This window comes from Microcebus murinus, chromosome 14 (assembly GCF_040939455.1).
Source record: "Microcebus murinus isolate Inina chromosome 14, M.murinus_Inina_mat1.0, whole genome shotgun sequence".
Classification (NCBI taxonomy): domain Eukaryota; kingdom Metazoa; phylum Chordata; class Mammalia; order Primates; family Cheirogaleidae; genus Microcebus; species Microcebus murinus.
In genome coordinates, this window is record NC_134117.1 from 60,142,289 (window position 1) to 60,168,214 (window position 25,926).

The following is a 25,926-nucleotide window of genomic DNA, read 5'->3' on the forward strand; positions in this document are numbered from 1 at the left end:
GAAAATTAGAATCCTTCAAGGAAAATGTGTTAAAAAGGGAGGAGCCAATCAGTTCTTGTATATAGAAAAAAGCGATAGATTTAAATCTTTTGTTTTTTGGTAGCAAAATTTGATAATATCAGGCTGAAGACCCTTAGTTTTACTTCTCTATACTATGGATTGAAACCAGAAAGGATAAAAATTGTCAAAATGTTTTTGGTGGAAACTAGAGTCTCTGGGCTTGTTAAATTATTATAGGAGTACTATACTAATTTGAGGCCCTTAAAACTATTCATATTACCTGAGACTCCCCTAAGCCTGACTTGACTTCCATATGTAAAAACATACTGCAATTGCAATTTTGAAAAAAGCTGAGAGGAAAGAGAATGTGACAAGTAACTAACTATATAATAGCAATGTTAACATTCTTAGAGATCTTTGAATACCTAGTACAGAGCACAGTGCCTGGCTCAGAATATGCTCTCAATAAATTGTGGTCAAATTTAAGTACATTATTACTGATGGAAAATGGCTGAGAAAAATAAAAAAAATGAAAAAAATATAGAAAAAAAAAAAATTTAAGTACATTAAATCTCCAAGAGAGCATCTTAAACAAAAAGGAAGACGTTAAAATAAACTTTCAATTCTATTCTTTTGAAAATCTATTGCATAATAATTCTGTTTTTATATTGACCACTTTACCAAGTAATACTATTTGGGGGTATTACCAAAACTGTGAAGGATATTTATTCTTTCATACTTATGTCTATATTCAGGATCATACAGATTCTACTTTACTCATTTTTTATTCTATAGTAACAGAGAGAAGATAAAATTTACTCCCTCATATACTGCCTTGTTTTTACATAGCCCTTTGTATTTCTGAAATCATATTCACATATTTTACTAAATACTGACAAAAACAGAGTATGCTTATTACCATTTTCAGATCAGAAAATGAAGGGCTAGAGAAGTTAAATGGGCTTGTCATCAACACACAACTAAATTTGCTAACAGATCAGAGGTCCTATGACTCCCAGGCTAGTACTCTAATCATACTAAAGAGTATATCTGGCATAGACACAAAGCATTAACATGTATAGCTATACCATTCACTTTTGGGAAAAAGGCTGAATGCAAATGATAAATTTGGAAATCTACTATTCATGGTTGAAATCAGGTTCAATGTACATGAGCAAGTCCCAGAGGCCCTACATCATGACATTCTAATTTTGAAAAGGTGACAACTGAAAGCAATGTAAAAATCCTTGCCACAAATAGTAATTACCCTATGTGCTATTTTAACCAAAAGTTGCAGACATCCTTGACTTCTCTCTTTCAATCTCACATGCAATCTATTAGCAAATCCTGTTGGCTTCAAAATGTATCCAGAATTAAAACAAATTAACTTCTCACTATTTCTGTCACTACCACCTTGGTCTAAGGCACTATCATCTTTTGCCCAGATTATTGCTGAAACCTAATAATTAATATCTTTGCTTTTGTCCCTTAGAGTATATTCTTTCCCAGCCACCACGCCCAGCAGCTTTGACTTTTAATTAGGTGGGAGGTAGGAGGATCACTTGAGGCCATAAGTTTGAGACCAGCCTGGGCAACATAGTGAGACCCCATCTCTACAAAAAAATAAAAAATTAGCTGGGTGTGGTGGCATGTGCCTATAGTCCTAGCCACTCAGGGAGCTGAGGCAGGAGGATCACTTGAGCCGAGGAGTCTGAGGCTGCAGTAAGCTATGATCACGCCACTGGATCACAGCCAGGAACAACAGAGGGAGACCTTGTCTCAAAAAAAACAACAATAACAAAGCCAATGGCCTTCAAGCCCCCGTTAATCTAGCATCCCATACAACTCTGACATTATCTCCTACTGTTCTCCTTTTCTAGCCACACTAGTTTCACAGCTGATTGCTTCTTGTCCCTCTGCCTGGAATGCACTTCCCTCTGACGTATGTCTTCCAGGTCTCTGCACAAACACCCTTTTTTCAGTGAGGTGTTGTTTTTTTCTTTCATTTTTTAAAATTTCAGCATATTATGGGGGTACAAATGTTAAGGTTAAATATATTGCCCATGGCCCCCATCCCAACTCCAGTAAGAGCTTCAAGCGTGACCATCCCCCAAACGTTACACATCTCACTCATTATGTTTGTACATACCCATCCCCTCCCTCCCCCCCACCTGCCCAACACTGGATAAATGTTATTCCTATATGTCCACTTAGGTGCTGATCAGTTAATACCAATTTGCTGGTGAGTATATGTGGTGCTGGTTTTCCCATTCTTGAGATACTTCACTTAGTAGAACGGGTTCCAGCTCTATCCAGGAAAATACAAGAGGTGCTATATCACCATTGTTTCTTAAAGCTGAATAGTACTCCATGGTATACATATACCACATTTTATTAATCCACTAATGTATTGATGGGCACCTGGGTTGTTTCCACAACTTTGCAATTGTGAACTGTGCTGCTATAAACATTCGAATGCAGGTGTCCCTTTTGTAGAGTGTCATTTGATCTTTTGGGTAGATGTCCAGTAGTGGAATTGCTGGATCAAATGGTAGATCTACTTGTATCGCTTTAAGGTATCTCCATACTGCTTTCCAGAGGCTAAACCAGTCTGCAGTCCCACCAGCAGTGTAGGAGTGTTCCTATCTCTCCATGTCCACACCAGTATTTATTATTTGGGGACTTTTTTGATAAAGGTCATTCTTACTGGAGATAAGTGATATCTCATTGCAGTTTTGATTTGAATTTCCCTGATGATTAGAGATGTTGAGCATTTTTTTCATATGTTTGTTGGCCATGAGAGGTGTTCTTTGACTATCCTATATAAAATAACTCCCTTACACCCACTACTCCCTAATTCTTTACTCTGTTTCATTCATATTTACTAGTTTAGCTTATTATTTCGCTTCACTCACCATGGTATATGTTTTATAAGGTTAGATACTCTGTCTACTTCTTCACTAAGTGCCTAAAATAGCTTCTAGTAAGTAGTAGGAACTCACATATTTATTTACTGAAAGAACATATAACAATTTAAAAATACCAGAATCCTCAGAGGTAATCATAGATGAAATAAAAATTTATTGCTGAATCTAATTCAGCATAGAATGTGACCCCATCAATAAGCAGTTCATATCTGCCTGGTATCGAGGGCCATCTATTCAAAAGTTCTTTCTTTCTCTCTATCAGTCCCATGTAATATTCTGTCGGATATTTCCTTTTGTTTTCTGATACTTTTTTTTTTGAGCTAGAGTCTCACTCTGTCTCCTGGGCTAGAGTGCAGTGGTATCATCATGGCTCACTGCAACCTCAAACTCCTGGGCTCAAGTGATCCTCCTGCCTCAGCCTCCCGAGTAGCTAGGAGTGTGCCACCACACCTGGCTGATTTTTCTTTCTTCTTCTTTTTTTTTGTAGAGACAGTGTCTTGCTCTTGCTCAGGCTTGTCTCAAATTCCTGAGCTCAAGTGATCCTTCTGCCACGGCTGATACGGTTTTTTTTTTTTTTTTTTTTTGAGACAGAGTCTCACTTTTGTTGCCCTGGCTAGAGTGAGTGCTGTGGCGTCAGCCTAGCTCACAGCAACCTCAAACTCCTGGGCTTAAGCGATCCTCCTGCCTCAGCCTCCCAAGTAGCTGGGACTACAGGCATGCACCACCATGCCCGGCTAATTTTTTGTATATATATTTTTAGTTGGTCAATTAATTTCTTTCTATTTTTAGTAGAGATGGGGTCTCGCTCAGGATGGTTTCGAACTCCCAACCTCAAGCAATCCGCCCTCCTCTGCCTCCCAGAGTGCTAGGATTACAGGCGTGAGCCACCGTGCCCGGCCCTGATATGTTTTTAATGTCTAAAATGTAGGATTATTTTAAAAAACATAACTACCATATCATTATTCATATCAAAAAATAACAATATTTCCTTAATAATAATAATCCAATCATTGGTGACTTCCCCCATGCCTTGTAAGTTCGTTTGCTTTTTCAAGCAGTTTATTTTAATTGGGAATGAGACCCCTCCCTCAAAGTTTATCCTTTTTCATTGACTGGCGTATTTTTTAGGTATATTTTAATACATAGATTAACTCACTCTCTTAAAATTTTGGCTTAAAAGTGAGTCATTTGTCCTGTAAAGTGTTTCTCAGTTTAGATTTTGATGATTGCACTTCTATGGTGTTAACATGTTCATTTCTCACAACAGTTAGATCTAGAGGTTTATAGATTTAGGTTCAAGTTTTTTCTTCCCCAAGACTACTTATATAGGCAGTGTTGCATACCCTATATTAGACGGTACATAATGATTGAATAGATTTTTATACACATAATAGCTAGAATAAAAACATACAATGAAAGCATGCCAGAAAGACTGTTCACAAAATAGAGTGCAATCTACTAGTCCAGAACAATCTAAAATACATTAATTACATAGAACAAAAACATGTTTGAATTAGAAAAATCAGAAGTAACAGAACTTAGGAAAAAATTAAAAATTTTTAAGAAAGTATTTCAAATATGACCATTAAACTAGAAGGAACACAGGATTATACAAACATAAGAAATAGTGCCTTAATAAAAACAAAAGGTAAAAAAAGAAAAATTTTAAAGAGAATATGAAGAAAGACATAAACATTTTTGAAAGACAGAAACATATTGAAGCCAGGCAAAGAAAATCCATCATATGGATAAAAAGAATCCCTGAAAAAAGGAAACCAAATAAAGATAATGTAACAAATACTAAAAACTATATTTTAAGAAAACTTTCATTTAAAAAAAGATTTAAAACTATACACCGAAAAGTGTAGATACCATGTTGCTGAGAATACTGACCCAGAATGACCAACAAAAAGATATGCTCTACTAAAATCACTAAAAGGAAAAAAAGCTTCATGCATCTAGGCAAAAAAGAGTACATGGCTTACAAGGGAACAAAAATTAGGTTATTATCAGATTTTGACAGCAAAGAAAATGGAGCAACATATTTAAAAAAGACAAGGAAAGAAAATATGAGGCAAGCATTTTAAATCCAGGAAGACTGAGTTTCATTTATAAAGGTTACAAAGTGTTACCAACATGAAAGAACTCAAGGAATATTGTTCCCATGAGCCCATTCTGAGGAAACCACTATAACACACTTCAGGAAATCAAATCAACTGAAGAAACATCAACATAGGATTGGTGGTGGGAATTAAATATATAGTTACTTATAGAACTAAGAATAAATGAGGGCTAATGGGGTGAATAGCATATATAATGGCTATATACTCTAAAAATATAGTTCAACTTGTAAAAATGGGGAAAATATAGAGATCAAAAGTCAAAACTATTTTCAGTAATCATATTGGTAGTGACAGTATTACTAATATTGTCATGAAACTATTATATATATCCTGTGGTATAAAGTAAATGAGCAAATATGTGGATTTCTAAGTCTATCATATTCTGTGCAATGAAGATCCAAGATTCTTAGTGTGAAAGAAAGGCAATAAAAGATATATTATAGGAGAAGTAAAAACACTATAACCCTAAAGATGAATGAGAAGTATCAACATGATTTCATGAGCTTGGGCCAGGCATGATGGGTCATTCCTGTAATCCTAGCACTTTGGGAGGCTGAGCTGGGAGGATCACTTGAGGCAAGAGTTCAAGACCAGCCTGAGCAAGAGTGAGACCCCCCTCTACAAAAAATAGAAAAATTAGCCAGGTGTGGTGGTATGTGCCTGTAGTCCCAGCTACTTGGGAGGCTGAGACAGGAAGATCACTTGAGCCCAAGAATTTGAGAGTTTGAGGTTGCAGTGAGCTATGATGATGCTACTGCCCTCTAGCCTGGGAGACAGAACAAAAAACCCTGTCTAAAAAAAAAAAAAAAAGAAAAGAAAAACGAAAAAATATTCATGGGCTTGTTAGGTTAAAAAATTAAATATATGTACATATGCATATATGTGTATATGTATGTGTAGATCACACACATTTCTGGCTCTGTCCACTGCAGAGAACTATAAACAATAAAGGAACAACTTTGCAGTAATGAGCATCCCTAGTTCCCAGACTGTAGTCTTGAAATAAAAAATGTCCTTAGCTTCCATTCTTATTTCTTTCATCATTTCAAATGTTATGTATTTGTGCTTTCTTTCATTTTTAAATTGATTATCTTAAATGATTTTGCACCACGTGTCACCACAATTACAAAGCTTCTGTAAATAATAATCTATTAAGAAAATTGTTATGTGGTATCATTACATCCGTAATGTGGTAAAATAAGGAGTACTTCTAGACTAAGACCTCAAAAGCACAGGCAACAAAAACAAATGGTTTGAAGATTGGTTCCTTAAATAATAATAATAATAATGAGAATAATTGACAAAGGGGACTTTAAAAAGCTTCTTCCCAGTGAAAGAAATAATTGACAGTGAAGAGACAACCTACAGAATGGGAAAAAAATTTGCAAACTGTTAATCTCACAAGGGTCTAATAACCAGAATATACAAGAAACTCAAACAACTCAACAGGAAACAAATGCATTAAAATGTGGGCAAAGGACATGAAATTTCTGAAAAGACATAAAAATGGCCCAACGAATATGTGAAAAAATGCTCAACATCACTAATCATCAGAGAAATGCAAATTAAAATCACAATGAGATATCATCTTACCCCAGTCAGAATGGCTATAATTATTAATAAAAAGACAAAAAATAACAGATATTGATGAGTATGCAGAGAAAAGGGAACTCTTACACACTGTTGGTAGGAATATAATCTAGTAAAGCCACTAAGGAAATCAGTATGGAGATTTCTCAAGAAACCAAAAATAGAATTACCATTTGATCCAGCAATCCCACTACTGAGTATCTACCCAAAGGAAAAGAAATCAATATATAAAAGGGATACTTGCACTCATATGTTTGTTGTAGCACTACAGCAAAGATATGGAACCATCCTAAGTGTTCATCAATGGATGAATGATAAAGAAAATGTGGTATATATACACAATAGAATACTATTCAGCCATTAAAAAAAATGAAATCATGTCCATGTCATTTGCAACAACATGAATGGAACTGGAGGTCATCTTAGGTGAAATGAGCTGAGCACAGGCAGACAAATATCACATGTTCTCACTTACATGTGGGAACTAAAAATTTGATCACATAGAGGTAGAGAACAGAAAGATAACAGAGACAGGGAAGGGTGAGTGGAGAGACAGGGGGCAGGATGAAGAGAATTGGGTTAGAGGGTACAAACATAAAATAAGATAGAAGCAATAAATTCAATGTTTGATAGCAGAGTAGGATGATTATACTTAACAAAAATGTATTACACTCGGGTAATAAATGCCCTAAACACTCTGACTTGATCACTACACATTACATAGATGTAACGAAACTTCACATGTACCCTCTAAGTTTGTACAAATAAATTTTTTTTTTTTTTAAAAAAAGAATATACCTAGTCCTTATCCTGGGTTCCTAGCACAGAGCTTCAAAAAACATTGGAATTTCCTGAATGATAGGAGAGTCTTTTTATGCTAATGAGGCGACTCACCAAGGGCCCAAGATAGTTTCAGGATTAGGGTCTTTCACTAGAAAGACCAACCACATGATTAGATGGTTAGAACTTTGGGTCAGTCTGACCAAAAGGGAAGAAAGAAGGAGTCTGGAGATTGAGTCCAATCACATGGCCAATGATTTAATTAATCATATGCCTATGTAATGAAATCCCAATAAAAACTCTGTTTACTGAGGCTTGGTGGAGATTTCTTGGTTGGGGAATAGGCTGATTTGCTGGGAGCATGATGTGCCCTGATTCCACAGGGATAGGGCATAGAAACTGTACGACCAGGTCCCTCCCAGACCTTGTCCTATGCATATCTTCATTTAGCTATTCCTAAGTTAGATCTTTTATAATAAAACTGTAATCATAAATATAGTGCTTTCTTCAGTTCTGTTAGTCATTTTAGCAAATTATTGAAAGTAAGAGGATTCTGGGAAGCCAAGTTGGTCAGAAGTGTGGGTGGCCTGGGGGTACCCAAAGCTTGGCTGAAGTATGAAATGGGGTCAGTCTCATGGAGAACTGAGCCTTTAACCCATAGAGTCTAATGCTAACTCCAGGTAGCTATAGTCAGAATTGAATCCCAGTCTACTCAAGCTGGAGTAGAAATAAAACTAAGGGAAGTAATGATCAAGAAAAAGCAAAATATACAAATCTATATTGTACATGCTGTCACCTAATGATCAGCCTAGAGGACAGGAAAAGTATTCTGTGCATTTTTTAAACTACAGAAATGACAGGGATGAATATTTTTCAGTTTTGCTCTATACTTACAAAAAATTTCTTCATACTATTCCAAAAGTTATACATTTTAGTCATTCAAATTCAAGAACCAATCCAACAGCACACCTAATGTATAATTTTGTATTTTATGAAGTAAGAAGGAAGGTATGAGTCAGCAGTGAAAAAAATATTCAGAGTGTATTAGCTACTGATTAAATTTAATTGTGCATTATTATGTTAAATATAATATGTAAAATTGTCAAAATAAGGGTCAATTATTTTATTGTCTAAAAATATTTTAAATTTGTCAATTATAATCTAAAGTAGTTATAAAGTTTAGTTTGGCAGATTCAGACTAAGGATCAAATCTTAAGATCTTAAGTATTTCTAAGGTTAAAGGTGGAGGTTGGGCACAGTGGCTCATACCTATAATCCCAGGAAGGCTGAAGTAGGAGGATTTTTTGAGGCCAGGAGTTCAAGGTTAAAGGTGGTGATTAAATTGAGAAAATTATATTTGTAAAGACAACTATTCTCTAAAATTTGCAAAGATTTGAAATCTCCCAGCAAAGAAAAAACTCATTCATTTATTAAATGTTTAATAAATATATATTACTTGTCAGGCAGTAGGAACACAGTGAAGAGTGAAAGTCACTGCTATGAAGGAATATATTCTAGTGTAAGAGAAAACACATTAACAAGTAATTACCAAACAATGTAAGCTTTAAAATTACAAAAGATCACAGAATCACATTTTTAAAATGAGCAACTGAATGGGAGTAGAGGAGAGAGAAGAAGGAAGGTAGGGAATACCTGAAATGAGTCTTGATGATATATAGAAATTTTGCCAGATAGAATTGGAAAGAGGTGAGGATAAAGACAGAGAGACTGGCATATGCAAAGACATAAAGGCAAAAATGAACATGATACATTCTAGAAAACATGAATAGTTATGTAGTGGGGAGAAAGGAAGAAGTACTTGTGGAAGAGAAGCAGAAGATAAAGATAAAAAAATAGGGCCAGAAAATGAAACTAAAGAGTATGTAATGGGGATTCATTCATATTCATCTAATGTTTCTAATAAAACAGCTAAAAAGAAATGAAAGTCTTTAAAGTCTATACCTTAAAAAATGATCACCTTTTATTTCCTGGATTATTTTTATTGTGCTGAAGTGAATTGGCTGGCAGAGACTGAATGCTACATTCTTAATTCAGTTTAATTCTTGTAGCAACTAAGTATTTGAAATGAAGCCAGTATTTTACACTTGTAATGAATTCTATTTGATGTCAATGCTTTAAAAACAGTTGATAGCCAAACATTAAAATAACCCCATTAGAAGTAAGCATTTTTCTTCACTAGGGGTTGGAGAGTAATTTAGCAATATCTAACAAAAGTATATATGCACTTATCCTTTGATCCAACAATCCCATTTTTAGGAATTTACTCTGAAGAAATACCTCTAACAATAGAAAAATATTTATGAATAAGGTTATTCATTGAAAGATTGTTTTTAACTGCAAAATTCTGGACACAGCCTTAATGTTCATACATAAGAGAGTGATTGAATAAACTATGGTTCATTCACATAAGGGGGAACAAGACAACCATAAAAATTGAGGAGATCTCTATAAGCTTTTATGGAATGATTTCCAAGATATACTTAAATGAAAAAAGTTAAGTGCAAAGAGGACCTATAGCATGTTACCTTTCATGTAACAAAGAATAATAAAATATTTATTAATCTGCTAATTTGTGCTAAAAGAAATATAGGAACATGAGCCAGAAACTAACAGAGTAGGTGAGAAGAAGCAGGGTTGGATGACTGAGAGAATGGAGAAATAGGTGGAAGAGGGATAAGGGGGGAGTAATACTTCTGTATAAAACTTTTTGTATAGTTCTGACATTTAGAACCACATAAATGTCTCACCTGCTTTTAAAAAACCACTAAAGTAGTTGGGAGGGGGCGGTAGAAGACTAACTTAAGTAACTAAAAAACAGTACTTTAACAATATACTTCAAGGCTAAGACCAAAGGACTGTACGCAAACATTGAACTCTACTTAGTAAATTTGTTTTTCACAGTATGTATTAGTTATTTATTATTGTATGACATTGCTCCAAAACTCAGTAACTTAAAACAACAAGCACTTATTAACTCATAGTTTCTGTGGATAGGGAATCCAGGCATGGCTTAGCTGGGTGCCTCTGATTCAAGGTCTCTCACAAGGATGCAATCAAGGTGTAGGTCAGAGCTGCAGTCATCTCATGTTTGAGTATCACTATAGAAAGCCCTTAGGCTACTGACTGGGAACATCAGTTCCTTGCCATGTGGATCTCTCCGTAAGTCTACTCAAAACGTGGCAGTTTGCTCCCCACAGAGCAAAGCCTCAAAGAGAGTGAGCGAGAGGGAAATGAGACGGAAGTAACAGTATTTTTCTAATCTAATTTTGGGAATAATATGTCACCATTTTTGTCATATTCTATTTGTTACAAGCAAGTCACAAGATCCAGCCCACTCTCAAGGGGAGGAGACTACACTACAATGTGACTACCAGGAGGCAAGCAGGGATCACAGGGGACATTTTAGAAGCTGCCAACCACAGTTCATCCTCTGGCCCCCAATGATTCATGTCCTTCCCACATGTAAAATATACTCACTCTTTCCCAAGAATGGCTTTGTAATTCTGAAACTACTTTATGTGTATTTTAGGTTGGAGAAAATAAGCAACTAAATTATAGATAATGAAAGCCAGATTTCTTATTGCCAAAGAAAGGATTTATGAATAAGGAAAGAAGGAAGGTTAGTTTTAACTCAGTGGGGTTAGACTGCAATCTGAGGTATCATTATTGCCTCACAGCAACATTATTGTACCATGGTTTTTATTATAAATATAGATATACAGATAAATAGAAAAATGGATATAGATGTATATATATATACATGTATTTCTTAGATCTGTTTAGAGGGCACAGACATAAAGATACCCAGTAGCACTGAGTGCATATAGTACTCAGCTCTTGGTTTCTAAATATCAATTTCTTTTCTTTTTTTTTCTTGAGACAGAATCTTACTCTGTCACCCTGGCTAGAGTGCAGTGGGGTCATGATAGCTAAATGAAACCTCAAATTCCTGGCCTCAAGTGATCCTCCTGCCTCAGCCTCCCCAGTAACTGGGACTATAGGCACATATCGTGACCCTCGGCTTATTTTTCTATTTTTAGTAGAGACAGGGTCTCATACTTGCTCAGGCTGGTCTCGAACTCCTGAGCTCAAATAATCCTCCCACCTCAGCCTCCCAGAGTGTTAGGATTACAGGCCTGAGCCACTTTGCACCGGGCCCTAAATAATCAATTTCTAACAAACCAGTTTCCAAGGAACTAAGACCCTCTGGAGAAATGGATGATTCCAGAGCTAAAACAGAGAAAATATAAGATGAACTTGGAACAACTTGTGGTGCCAGAATGTAAAGAAGTACTCAAAAAATGATTAGAGTACAAGAAAAGAACACAAGCAGCCAATATGAAGGAGCCCCCAGAGGCCAAATCAAGGACAACTTGAGCAAGAAAATAACAATTACAATGGATTATAACTCAAAGAATAAAATAAATATCCACCAGTTATACTGATATAAATAAATAAATAATAAATCAGTGAGAGAGAAGGGGCAGTTCTTGCTTATATAGAATTCCGGCTAATAAATGTAGAAGAAATCAAAGAAATAGAAAAACCACTATTTGGCAAATACCATAGTAATTATTGTTGGATGCAAGAATGCTAAAAGTAATGGGTGAATATACAATGAAAGATAAAGATATTTACACAATCTCAAAGATTTATCTATAATATACTTATTAAATTACAAACAGAAATAATAATTTTAAAGTAGATAAACTGGGCCAGTATCTCCTTAACCAAGTGATCAAACTTAATATGACCAGTAATAGAACATTAAAATCTTGAAATAATGCATGAAAAAACATACAACAGCATTTCTGTGGTATTCTTATAAAAAATGCATTAATCATGAAGAAACCCTACATTGAAGGCCATTCTACAAATAATTGGCCAATACTCTTCAAAATTTGTCATGGTCTTAAAAGACAAAGACTGAGGAACTACTCCAGATTAAACAGATTTAAGAAACATGATAACTAAATGCAATGTAAGGTCTTAGATTTGAGCTGAATCAGAAAAAGGATATTAGGATTTTTCCAAATGTTAACATTTTACATGACCATAGTAAAATTATAATATCAAAACTAAAAAATTAATGATGATAAAATACTATTAACTAATATATGGAACCTATTTAAACTTTGCCAATTACGTCCCTAATGTCAAAGAATTCAGGCTTTTTGGCTTGTATTTTCTGTACCTTGAAAGGCAAAGAAAACTCAAGAGCTGAGTTAAAACCAGGTTTTCTAAATTTAGGTATAGTGCTCTTTTTACTGTGATAAAAGTAATTTTTAAAAGGCATTAATAAGAACTTTAAATATTAACTCATTTTGATATCATGGCATATCATACAAATAATACCAAAATAATCACTTATAAATTTATAGTACAGTAACTGAAATAATCAAATAAATAAAAAGATTAATTGACAAACTGAATAACAGAGAAAGGCATTACTCCATAAAATATGATTATCTCCATAGTAATTCAAACCATTTCAAATTATAGGTCGTTTTTTTCCCCTTGAGTGTATTTATTTTCCCCTTGAAATTAAATACATTTAAATTCTCCTATTGATATTTTTTAATTTTTATTTTTTTTAAATTGACACACATAGTAATTACAGGGCTTTTTTTTTACACAAATGATGAATGGTAGGTTGGGATGATTTAAAAGCACTTTGTCTTCAGAGAGGAAATGCATCTGGTGAAAATAGGGAGACGATGAAAGGAGTAAGAACAGAAGGATCTGTGGTGAGAGTGAAAGAGAAAAGGAGAAAGGAGAGAGAAAGGAAGACAGATGCAAAATATATAGTAATATAGCCTGTGGCTCTTTCTGAGTACATCCCACAGCATGTCTGTACAACATGCCACTGACATTAGAAGCCTCCCTTGTGCTACAGTGAATTCCATTTTTCCCAGATGAGTAAATATATCATAAAGACCCTAAGAAGAAAGTTAAATTCAGAAGCTAAGCAGCATATGATGCCATAGCTCTGTGTTAACTGAAATTTCATTATCCCCAACAGAAAATACAAACATGTTGGAATTTTATAAAAACACAATACATTTTTTAAAAAAAAGGATTATGTATATTCTCTGAAAAAACTTCTTCCCACTTTCCTTGATCTTACAACAATCTTAGATTTTGTTTGTATCATAGGCTTCTCTCACGGCTTATAACAGAAAAAGGGGAATGGAAAGATCTATATGAACAGTCTCAGAAAGGTGACTTCTGTCTCTCCTAGGAAGAAACAAGGCACTTTTGTATACTTTAAAGGGGAGACGTACCATTTTTAGATACAGCCTCATTTCCTGCACGCATGCTGAAAACACCCTGATAAGAGGAAAGGAAAGCCCATCTTTTCCACTGTCAGAATATGGATCCAGGTAATAGTCTTACATGCCTGGAAATGCTTGGAAATCACATTCTTTAAAGAATTAGACTTGACAAAAAGATGTAAAAATTCAAAAAGGAATTCTCCGAGGATAAAAGGTATATAGACTTGAAAAGAGACTGTCTAAAAATTAAAAATAATTTTTAATTACCTTAGTTAAAATAGAGTCTCCTAACCAAACAGAGAATATCTAAATAAAGATGTATGCATATATAGCACTTCTCTTATTTGGTACACATTTATAGATTTACACATTGAAATAGTAAATGACTTCTATTTTACAGATGTGTAGAAACTGAAAAGTTACTTCAGATAAGACATCTGCATCAAGATTATTTACAATTTAATGAAGGATTGCTGTTTTCAAAATATTAACTTGCTATTAGACATATTAAAATGGATTTAACAGTGTAAACAAATACATCAGTAAAGTCTCTTCCAATGACCACTGAAACAAAATATGTGAAAGAAAAAGCCAATGTTTGGTCAAAAGATGATTTAGAGTTTACTTATGCAGAAACACAGCCATCATTCAGGTTTAAAAGACATAGATTCAAACATCTAATGCCAATTCTACATTTTCTTTCAAAATGTCCTGATCTATCTAGTAGCATTCCTGTTTTTGGCTGTACCAAGCACATCACTGTCCAAATATAACTGAATCTACTCAACAAAAACAACCACAAGAAAAAACTGCAGAATTTTGTTCAATGTTTTGTAATTCATACACTGATAAACTAGATATTTTTTAACAAGTTAAATCACCACACAGGAAATAAAGAGTAATTTCAATTTTTCTGGTCTCTATTAGAGAGTTTTAATATACTGAATCCTCTGTGAGGTCAATTGGTAAAATGGCTTTCCCTGTAAGGAAATCTACAATGTGGAAATATTGCCAGGAAAAGGATTGATGAAGCAGAGCCATATATTATCTTTATAAATTGAAATTATATGTGAGATTCAAAATACTAGGTATAAGGGGAGATTTATCTAAAATGTACCATTCTTATCCATATGAAAAAATTCAACTGAATTCTTCTGCCCAATTTCAAAGTGTATTTTATTACTTAAACTATCTTAAAGTACATGGCATGGATGATGTGACTTTTCACTGTGGAATTAAGTGGTAACTCTTGACAAAGCAGTTATTATCATGAGATAATTGACCCTATTTGAGAGTTAAGCATCCTGAGGCAAAGTTGAGTGTACTTAATCCTGGCAGGTTAATTATCTAGTGATTATGGAGCCTTGAAAGGTATTACTCTTAAGAACCATTTGCAAAATGACACTATTCAAAAAAACTTCTTAATTTAATAAAAATGAAAAACAAGAAGAATAATCAAGTTCTTTAGTCATGTGTTGCTAGATAATGACTACAAATCAGCTTGCATTAGCAGGCATCAATGAATATAATTACCTGCATGTAGAATGTCCTTTATTAAGCTGATTTCATTCTAACAAATGGTTGTTGCTAAAGGGAAATGTTTCAAACTTTGAAGATATCAGAAACAAATTAAAAATACAACATAACACTTAAAGAGTCTATATGCTAAAGTAGTTTCAAAACTACTTTAACAAGGGTAACTAATCAATTCAGATGTGTAATTTAAAAGTACAAAATGCAATGTAACAGGTTACTAAAGATTTTTTTTTTTTTTTTTTTTTTGAGACAGAGTCTCGCTTTGTTGCCCAGGCTAGAGTGAGTGCCATGGCATCAGCCTAGCTCACAGCAACCTCAAACTCTTGGGCTCAAGCCATCCTCCTGCCTCAGCCTCCCGAGTAGCTGGGACTACAGGCATGCACCACCATGCCCGGCTAATTTTTTCTCTATATATTAGTTGGCCAATTAATTTCTTTCTATTCATAGTAGAGACGGGGTCTCGCACTTGCTTAGGCTGGTTTCGAACTCCTAACCTCAAGCAATCCTCCCGCCTCAGCCTCCCAGAGTGCTAGGATTACAGGCGTGAGCCACCACGCCCGGCCGTTACTAAAGATTTGTAATTGAGAAAACCGAAATTTGTCTCTATGCATTTCTGAATCTCAGTTAAAAGTAAACTTTGCAAATCAAAACCACAATGAGATGCTACCTCACACCCATTAGGATGGCTATTATTTTAAAAAATGGAAAATAATAAGTGTTGAGGAGGTAGAGAAATTGGAACCCTTGTATACTCATGGTGGGAATAAAAATGGGGCAGCTGCTGTGAAAAACAATTTGGTGATTCCTCAAAAAGTTAAACAGTTAACCATATGATCCAACAATTCTACATTTAGGTATATACCCAAAGAGCTGAAAGCAGGAACTCAAACACATACGTGTACACTAATATTCATAGCAGCACTATTCACAACCACCAAAAGTGTAAACAAATCAAGTATGTATCAACAGATGAATGGATAAAACAAAATTTCATATATACATATAATTAAATACCATTGAGGCCTAAAAAAGGATGAAATTCTGATTCATGTTATAACATGAAGCTTTAAAACATTATGCTAAGTGAAATAAGTCCGACACATCAGACTATTGTGTGATACTACTTTGTATGAGGTAACTAGAATAGGCAAATTCATAGAGACAGACAGTAAAACAGTGGTTACTAGGGGCCAGGGGAGAGAGAAAAGAGAGAATGGGAATTTATTATTTGGTTGGTACAGAGCTTCTGCTTGGGATGATTAAAAAGTTCTGGAAATGGATAATGGTGATAGCTGTACAACACTGTGAATGGACTTGATGCCACTGAATTGTACACTTAAAAATTGTACAGTGGCTCATGCCTGTAATCCCACCACTTTGGGAGGCCCAGGAGAAGGATTTTTTTGAAGCCAGGAGTTTGAGACCAGCTTGAGCAACATAGTGAGACTCTGTCTCTACAAAAATAAAAAATTATCTGAGCATGGTGGCATGCACCTGTAGTCCCAGGTACTGGGCAGGCTGAGGCAGGAGGATTGCTTGACCCAGGAGTTTGAGGTTGCAGTGAGCTATGATGACACCACTGCACTCTAGTCCTGGCAACAGAGTGAGACTCTGTCTCAAAAAAAGAAAAAAAAGAGAGAGAGGTTTAAATGGTAAATTTTACATTACATATTTTTATGACAATGAAAAAAGAAAGAAAAGAAAGTAAATCATATCATTTAGCAATTTAGTAGTTACAGTTTGCTTATGTCACAAAAATATAGCAATGTGTATACCTCTATTTTGTCTCAGGATGTAGCCAATCAAATAGTTTCAGATATCCCTTGGAGAAGAATATCTTTTCCCCTGGGCTAATTAAAAACAGAGAAAAGAAATAGTGGGGTTAAAAATGGGGAAAATCCAGCTTGAAAGGCACTACAGTTAAGCCTATAGTAATAATGAGAAAAAAACTATCTAAAATTACTGTGTCAGGCATTATATTATTTTAGATTTCAGGACAAGGACTTTCTTATAATAAAATTTGTCAGTATTACTGAATATTAGAATGTGGGGAAAAATGAATCACTAGTTTTTACAACTTTTTGTTTTTGAGACAGGGTCTCACTCTGTTGCCCAGGCTAGAGCATAGTGGTGCAATCATAGCTCACTGTAAGCTCAAATTCCTGGGCTCAAATGATGTTCCTATAAGTTGTGTCCCACCAGGCTTGGCTAATTTGGTTTTTTTTGTTTTTTTGTTTTTTTTTTTTTAGTTTTTGCAGAGACAGAGTCTTTCTATGTTGCTTAGGTTGGTCTCAAACCCCTGGCTTCAAGTGATCCTTCCATCTTGACTTCCTAAAGTGCTAGGATTATAGGCATGAGTTACCATGCCTGGCCAATAGCGAACTTTAAAAAACAATTTATCTTTATTGAGTTTTGCACCCAAACTTCACTCATTAAGTTAATTCTCATTCTACTTGCACTAATATTTTATCAGAATATATAATATTTATTTGAATAATTATATAATGAACACAAATTTCATTTAAAAGTTTCAAAACAAACAAAACTGACTTTTTATAAACAAACAACTTTGTGGGAAAAAAAATAAGGTGGTATACTACAGAGTAGCATAATAGCCATGAGTTTTCTCTCATTCACTTGGCACTACTTATTATGTTTTCAAAGGGAATGAAGAGTGTAGGTTATCCAAGCAAGTAAGTTAAGTGAAAATTAATAGAGGAACAAGATCAACACTCCTAATACTACTACCAATACCATCTAGCAAAAACTGGGTATAGTCTATGAGCCAAGCTAACACTTTACATGCATTAAAAAAACAGCCACAGAATTGCTGTGTAGAATAAATGATGGTTTTGTGAATACCCTTTGTAACTTCAAAGCATTATTCAATGGCAGGGCATTTGTTTATCAAGATTACAACCCAGAACTATCATAGTACTCCTCCTGTGTCTTGGTATTGCTATTTAAATATAAGGGTATTTTCATGTAAATAACAGAAATTTAATACAAGGTGATCAAAAAAGAAAGAAAGAAACTGGCACTTCTACATTTTAACAATGTGTTTTTAGAAGTTATCTGAATGGCTCTAAATTGATTTTTCCTATTTTTAAACATATAAGTAGAATCACAAAATATGTGTTCTTTATAACAGCTTTACGGGACTATAAATGTCATACAATAGTGTACACAAATTAGAAGCATAAAATTAGATAAGTTTTTACATATGTATAAAGTCCTGCAACCTCAACCACAATTGGAACACATACATTACTCCTAAGTTTCCTCATGCCTCTCTGTGATTAGTGAAACACAGCACATTCCTGAGCCTAGGCAACAATGGATCCACTTTCTGTCATTATAAATTAGTCTGCATTTTCTAGAATTGAATAAAATGGAATCATATAGAATACACTTTTGTCTGGTATCTTTCACTCAGCATAAATATTCTGAGATTCATCAATGTTGTTGGTTCATTTCTTATTGATAGTTTATATCTTTTATAGCTGAGTAGTATTTTACTGCATGGATATATCACAATTTGTTTATCCAGCCACCAGTTGGTGGCCATTTGGGTTTTTTCCAGACTTTGGCTATCAGAAAACAAAGTTGCTATGAACATTTGTGCATGTCTTTATATGGACATACGCTTTCATTTTTCTTAGGAGAATATCTAGGAGTTAGATAGCTAGGTCATATGATGGATATATATCTAACTTTGTAACAAACAGGAGAAGCATTTTCCAAAGTAGTTATACCATTTTACATTCTAGCAGCTGAATATCCTTGCCAATATTTGGTATGGTCACAATTTTAATTTAATTAAATAAATAAATTATTTTTTTTTGAGACAGAGTCTCAACTCTGTTGCCTGGGCTAGAGTGCCATGGCATTGGCCTAGCTCACAGCAACCTCAAACTCCTGGGCTCAAGCCATCCTCCTGCCTCAGCCTCCTGAGTAGCTGGAACGACAGGCATACACTACCACGCCTGGTTAATTTTTTCTGTGTATTTTTAGTTGGCCAATCAATTTCTTTCTATTTTTAGTAGAGACGAGATCTCACTCTTGCTCAGGCTGGTCTCGAACTCCTGACCTTGAGCAATCTGCCCGCCTCAGCCTCCCAAAGTGATAGGATTACAGGTGTGAGTCACCATGCCCAGCCCACAATTTTAATTTTAGACATTCTAAATAGCTGCACAGTTGCAAATGGATTGAAGTTTGCCTTTTTTTTCCCATTATTTATTTATTTATTTTTTTGACAAGGTCTTAAGGCAGAAGTGTAGGGGCATGATCACAGTTCACTGCAACCTCAAACTTCTGGGGCTCAAGCGTGCTCCTGCCTCCGCCTCCCAAGTAGCTGGGACTACAAGCATGTACTACCACATCCATCTAATTTTTAAAAAAAATTTTGTAGAGACAGGGTCTCACTATGTTTCCCAGGCTGGTCTTGAATTCCTGGCTTCAAGTGATGCTCCTACCTTGGCCTCCCAAAGTGCTGGGATTACAGGTGTGAACCTCTATGCAGGGCCTAGGTTTTTATTTTTATTCTGTATCTTACAATCTTGCTAAACTCACTATTAGTTCTAACAGCTTTTTCAAGATTACATTGGATTTTCTGCAAGGATGATCATAGTGTTTGATAACAGAGACAGTTTTACTTGTTCCTTCCTAATCTGGATGCTTTTTATGCCTTATTAGCACTGGCTAGAACTTCTAGTACAATGTTGAATAGAAGTGGAAAGAGTGAACATCCTTGATTTGTCTCCCATTTTGGGGGAAAGCATTCAATCTTTCACCATTAAGTATGATGCTAGCTGTCCATTTTTCATGGATGTTCTTCGTTGACATGAAGCTGTCAGGGCTTTTATCAGCAATGGGTGTTACTTTGTCAAATGCTTTTTCTATGTCTATTGAGATGATCATGCATTTTTTTCATTTTCATATGATGAATTATATTGATAGATTTTTAAATGTTAAGCCAATTCTGCACTCCTGGTCATGATGAATTATCCTTTTTATATATGTTGGGTATGATTTGTTAAAATTTTAAGAATTTTTATATCTGTGTTTATGAGGGATACTGTAGTTTTCTTTTCCGGTAATACTTTGTTTGGTTTTGGTATCAAGTTAATGCTGACTCCATGGAATAAGTTGGCTAGTGTTTCTCCCTCTTTAATTTTCTGAGACAGTTTGTGTAGAACTGGTATTATGTCCTTCTTAAATGTGTGGTAGAATTCAACACTGAAGCCATCTGGCCCTAGAGTTTTCTTTGCAGCAAAGGTTTTAACTATAATACATAACCTAAATATTCTTTTCCTATTTCTTTAGCATGCTTTAGTACTTTGTGTCTCTGAAGGAATTTTTCCATTTCATAAAGGTTGTCAAATATATTGGAATAATATTGATAGAAGGGACCAGAACAACTTCTAGTTTAGAGCTAATTTTGCCCAACAAACAGGGCAAAAGTATTCTGAATACTCTATTTGAAGCCCCATGAATTATGAGGTTATCCACTCTGGCTAGTAGAACAGGAATGCTGATCTGTACTCAGCTGAAGACTTGGTGGGACGCTCTGCAAACATCCTATGTTCTCTCTGTATGCAACTCTCGTTTCTCTGGTACTTTTAACTTACAAACACTACCTGTCTTAGACTCTTGAACTTCCAGCTCCATCTCCTCATTCAATGAGACTGCCAGGCTTTAATTGGTTTACCCTACTGTGCTGTACCCTAGAAGTCCTCTCCAAGTAGTTAGCTGGAACAATCACTGGGTTTATCTCATTTCTTTCTTTTTTTTTTTTGAGACAGAGTCTCGCTTTGTTGCCCAGGCTAGAGTGAGTGCCATGGCATCAGCCTAGCTCACAGCAACCTCAAACTCCTGGGCTTAAGCGATCCTTCTGCCTCAGCCTCCCGAGTAGCTGGGACTACAGGCATGTGCCACCATGCCCGGCTAATTTTTTTCTATATATATTAGTTGGCCAATTGATTTCTTTCTATTTATAGCAGAGATGGGGTCTCACTCTTGCTCCGGCTGGTTTCGAACTCCTGACCTCAAGCAATCCTCCCGCCTTGGCCTCCCAGAGTGCTAGGATTACAGGCATGAGCCACTGCACCTGGCCTCATTTATTTCTTGTCTCACAGGGATCACTGATCATTACCTGTGAAGAAGTAGTCTTGATGGATAAGGTATTTTTTTTAAATACTGAGGCCATCAGGAAAGTTTTAAATCATCACTACTAGCATACAATCCTTTGAGAAAGAGACATCGGGTAGGAAATAAGGGCCAACTGTGTCTGGTTTTAGCTAAGTGCTGACATTTTGAAAATTTATACTAAACAAAGTTGATTTTATTTTTTTGGTGAGGGGAAGGAAAGGTAAAACAATCCTATATATATTCCCTGAGAAATACATTTTATACTTCATTGCATTTTAGAACTGAAATATGCCCCCTTTTTTCCAGGAGAACTGAAGATAATTTATCATTACTATAATATTCAAGAAGAACAAGAGATGATGAGACTAAAGGGATAAAACATATTACTCTATTTGTTTTTTATAATCAAATATGGTATCATTTTTATTATCTCTATTACGTTTTATCAGTCAACTGATATTTGCAGTCTATTAACACTTTTAAAAATCTGATTTTGACATTCAACTTACTTGATATTTATTAAGGTGTTGCATTATTTGCATTTGCATTATATACAAATATAACTTTATCTGAATCATTGGTAGTTCATTTGATCAAAGCTCAGAATAAACACTGATGCATACTACTAGAAATCCATTTATTTGTTAGCAGATCTTTTGAGACTAGTTCAATAGAATACCAAATACATCTAATTGTCCTATAGCCAATCTTTATTATTCTATAATCCATCCATGACAGATCTTTTCAAATATACTATGTTATCTACTGTTTACTGGTCTGCCATACTAGGTACCACATGAATACTTACCGAAACAAATTCAAATGAACAATAATCACAACAAAAGAGAAAAAGTTTTCCTGACATGAATTGTAGTCATGTAGCAGCTTATAGTTTTATAACTTCCACTTCTAGGTGGAGAAAAATAATTTCTTTAATAATCTATAAAAAGCTCTAATCAAACTTTATTTATTTGTAGAATTAATCTATTTTCAAAATTATGGTAAATTACATAAGATAAAATTTACCATTTTAACTATTTTAAGTATTCAATTCAATGGCATGAAGTACATTCACAATATGATACAACCATAACCACTCTCAATTTCCAGAACTTTTTCATCATCCTAAACAGAAGCCCTGTACCTATTAAACAACAATAATGCTCCATTCCTCCCCACCCCCACCACCTGATAACCACTATTCTGTCTGTCTCTGTAATTTGCCTATTCTAAGTACCTTATATAAGTGGAATTCTTATAGGAAAATCTAATAGTTGTCTGATGTATCTGACTTATTTAACATAATGCTTTCAAGATTCATTTATATTGTAGCATGTATCAAAATTTCATTTCTTTAAGGCTGAATAATATTCCATTGTATGTATTTCTGAAATTGTTTATTCATCTGTTGGACATCTGGTTCATTTTCTACTTTTGGCTATTGTGAATAGTGCTGCTATGAACATTGGTGTACAAGTACCTAAGTCCCTGCTTTCAGTTATTTTGGGTATATACCTAGAAGTGGAATTGCTGGATCACGTGGTAATAATTCTATGTTTAACTTCTTGAAGAGCCACCTATCTTCCACAGTAGCTGCATCATTTTACATTCCCATCAGCAATACACGAGTGTTGCAATTTTTCCACGTCCTCACCAACACTTACTTTCCTTTTTTTTTTTTTTTTTTTGACACAGCATCTCACTCTGTTGCCTGGGCTAGAGGGCCATGGCATCAGCCTAGCTCAAAGCAACCTCAAACTCCTGGGCTCAAGCTATCCTTCTGCCTCAGCCTCCCAAGTAACTGGGACTATAGGCATGCACCACCATGCCCGGCTAATTTTTTCTATATATTTTTAGTGGTCCAGCTAGTTTCTTTCTATTTTTAGCAGAGATGGGGTCTTGCTCTTGCTCAGGCTGGTCTCAAACTCCTGAGCTCAAATGATCCACCCGCCTTGGCCTCCCAGAGTGCTAGGATTACAGGTGTGAGCCACTGTGCCTGGCCTATTTTTTTTGATAATTGCCATTCTAACTGGCGTGAAGGGGTATCTAATTTTGGTTTTGATTTGCATTTCTCTACTGATCAGGTATGTTGAGCACGTTTTCATGTGTTTATTGGCAATCTGTATATCTTGTTTGGATAAATGTTTAATTTTTTTGACTATTATTGAATTGGGTTATAGGTTTTGTTGTTGTTGTCACTGAGTTATATATTTTGGATACTAATTCCTTGTCAGATATATGATTTGAAAATATTATTTTCCATTTTATGGGTTGCCTTTTTACATTTGTGATAGTTTCCTCTGATGCATAAAAGTTTTTAATTTTCATGATGTCCAATTTATCTATTTTTTCATTTGGTCCTTACATCTTGGAGTCTTTTTGTTGTTGTTGTTAAGTAAAGACCATTTTGATGTTATCAGCGTCTTCTGCAAACCTAAATCATTCTTGGGTCTCTTCTTTTCTATTCTAAGTCTATGCCAAATTTTTAGTATCATTTCCTGGTTCTAAATATGCTTTATATCTTTTGTTTACATGTTGTTTACAAATATGAGCCCTAATGAAACAGTTTTCTGTGTGCTCTGCAATTTTTAAGGCCCATCCCCATTCTCTTCTTAATTAGAGGTCATTTATGACCATAAAGTTCGATTGCATTTTTGATGGTATTAATCCTATTTAAGCTGTCCTTGTTTCCAAAATCTCATTCCTTGGAATCATATTTATCTTTTTAAAAAGTTTTAAATTTTGTCTTCTTAAAGTTTAGAGCACACATTCAAATGTTGCCAATCTGATCTTTCTTAACTAGAAAGAACTCAGACTAAGTGTCACTTTCTCCCAGTGATTCTCAGACTGCTGAGACCAGTTCAGCCATACTGATGACAAATTCTTTCATGTTACTAAAAGGGCTTTCACAGCACTTTTCCGAGTTATTTCCTTACTCTTTAGAAAATAAAACTGTTAATAAGGAAAATCTAAAAGGTAGATTTTAGTCAAATGAGACTTGCAGTAGCTATCTAGCAGTTAAAGGCTTTCACTACCATTTCTAGCCAATATGTCAGTTTGTGAATTGTCAAGAATACAGCATTTCCTTCTAGTGGTTATCACCTTTGTAGATCCTCACACCATGATATTACTTCTATAAATCAGTCCTTTAATATTTACCCAGGTGATCTCATAAATTATTTTCAGGTCAATTTGTATGTTATTCTAGGCAGATAGTACAGTTATCTTATTTAGATATAAAATTGATGAATATATTGAAACCATGTTAGTACTGTGGATTCAAAAGCAGAATGAATCTCTGGGATGATTAATACAACACCTTCATTTTATATATAAAACCTCCAAGGCTCACAAGAGTTAGGTGATGTGGCCAAGTCATAAAGATGCACTAATGACCTCTTTTTTTTAAATTCATGAATTTTTAAAGTCTACAGTTTAAACATAAGCAATAAATACTAAATAAGCAAAAATATCATTTTCTATAATTCCGAATGGAAGAAAACACATTCTTGGTGAAAATAAAAAGCTGTAATAGTTCAAATGAAATTCTATTTTATCACCATCAACATACAAATATTAGCAAAAATATTATTAATAAAGAAATAGAATATAAATTATAATATTTCAACATTTATTCATCAAATTAAAAATAAATAAACTCACACTTTAAAGAGACTAAAAAGTGATGAAAGTGTTTTTACATGATCGCGGTCATAGTAACAGGTGAGGTATGCATCTGTTAAAACTCAAATGCACAGTAAAAGGGGTGAACTTTACTATGTGCAAATTAAACCTTAAATGCCTAAACTTTAAAACACAAATGTTTTACTAAGTAATAATTTACTATATACTAATGGAAATACTGAAAATACTGAGTTACAGCAGTCTACATTGAGACAATTTTGTTATGCAATTCTCAAGGATATCTATACAAAATTTAGGTTTTTATTTATATTTTTCTAAACATATATGCAGATCAGAAACAAAAAGAAAGGTTATTTTTTTTAAAGAAAGGGTACCTTACCGTCTCATTTCCAAAAAGTATGTCAACATAAGGCATAACTTTCATCAATGGTTCCTTGTAGAACTGGCTAATAAATGGTGCAGACAGATTCAAAGTGAAAATCCTGTTGTTTTCAGAAGCATGGTGAGCCACTTTTAATATTGACTCTGGGGAAACGGTAAGAAAAAAGCCCTGGATAAAGGTAAAAAAAGGAAAAATTAGAAATGCCATCTCCGCAGAGTCACTTCGGTGAGAATAAAAGAACCGTATACGAAATACAAAGCATATATAAAATATGATTATAAAACACAAGGCAGTAAACAGTAGCACTTGACTAGAAGAAATTTTATCATATGAACTATATGCTTGATACATGCCATTACTTCAGAGAATAAAACATTACTTATTATATTTCATATTATATTTATATGCTCATTACTGGAAGAATTTTGGGAATATACAAAACAAAAAAATATTTGAAAGGTCTCATTCAGGACAATAATTACATTTAAATTAGGGAA

The 25,926-nt window shown here is 34.5% G+C and overlaps 1 protein-coding gene and 1 long non-coding RNA gene across 3 annotated transcripts in view; one reads left to right on the plus strand and one right to left on the minus strand.

Annotated features, from left to right (window-relative positions):
• Positions 1-25,926, minus strand: part of ADK (adenosine kinase) — a 519,384-nt gene that overhangs the window by 138,579 nt on the left and 354,879 nt on the right. For both annotated transcript variants that reach the window (XM_012759893.2, XM_012759894.3), the window contains exon 7: positions 25,427-25,597. In XM_012759893.2, coding sequence (XP_012615347.1) covers positions 25,427-25,597 — 171 coding nt within the window. The remainder of the gene's footprint in view (positions 1-25,426; positions 25,598-25,926) is intronic.
• LOC142875556 (uncharacterized) overlaps positions 1-25,926 on the plus strand; it is a 93,858-nt gene that overhangs the window by 33,741 nt on the left and 34,191 nt on the right. The window lies entirely within an intron of this gene.